Source organism: Aureococcus anophagefferens (assembly GCF_000186865.1).
Source record: "Aureococcus anophagefferens unplaced genomic scaffold AURANscaffold_956, whole genome shotgun sequence".
NCBI classification, from domain to species: Eukaryota; class Pelagophyceae; order Pelagomonadales; family Pelagomonadaceae; genus Aureococcus; species Aureococcus anophagefferens.
This window is the reverse complement of record NW_008706177.1, coordinates 2,980-3,773: the sequence shown is the minus strand read 5'-3', so window position 1 is coordinate 3,773 and position 794 is coordinate 2,980. Positions and strand designations below refer to the sequence as shown.

Below are 794 nucleotides of genomic sequence, written 5' to 3'. Positions count from 1 at the left end.
GCTTTTCCGACGTTCCCCTCCGGCCGACGGACCGAGGTCCGCTTCGTACGCGACATCCACGAACTCGCGTGTCCTCCGACGTAACCACGCCGGTGGCGGATCGGGCGGCCGCGCGGTAAGGGGCCGCGCGCGGCGGATCGGGGAGGCGACGCGAAGGACGCCGCCGTCCACGTCGGCCTCGACGAGCCTTTCGCAGATCCCCCGGGCCTCGCCGACCGACGGAGCAGGCGCGCCGGCCGCGGGCGTCGGCACCCGAGGGGGTTGACCGCCGGTATGCCTGGTAGTATGCGCCTACTATGCGGGTTTTATGCGGGTTTTATGCGGGTGGTATGCGGGTTTTATGCGGGTTTTATGCGGGTGGTATGCGGCTGCTATGCTGGTCGTATGCGGGTGGTATGCGGGTGGTATGCGGGTGGTATGCGGGTGGTATGCGGGTGGTATGCGGGTGGTATGCGGGTGGTATGCGGGTGGTATGCGGGTTTTATGCGGGTCGTATGCGGGTTGTATGCGGCTGCTATGCTGGTGGTATGCGCCTGCTATGCGGCGACCTCCGGCGGCCGTCGCCTGGGGTCGTCGACAGCGGTCGCCGGGCTGCTATGCTGGTGGTATGCGCCTGCTATGCTGGTCTTATGCGCCTGCTATGCGTCTGCTATGCGCCTACTATGCGTCTACTATGCGTCTACTATGCGTCTACTATGCGCCTGCTATGCGTCTACTATGCGTCTACTATGCGCCTGCTATGCGCCTGCTATGCGGGTGGTATGCGGCTGCTATGCGTCCGCTATGCGTCCGCT

The 794-nt window shown here is 64.7% G+C and overlaps 1 protein-coding gene across 1 annotated transcript; it reads right to left on the bottom strand.

The window, feature by feature from the left end:
• Positions 1-294: 294 nt before the first annotated feature.
• On the bottom strand, positions 295-471 carry AURANDRAFT_35490 (hypothetical protein; the record flags this gene model as incomplete). Its single annotated transcript, XM_009044872.1, has 1 exon — positions 295-471. A coding segment is annotated over one exon (177 nt), but the record flags the coding sequence as incomplete, so codon positions are not given.
• Between the last annotated feature and the right edge of the window lie 323 nt (positions 472-794).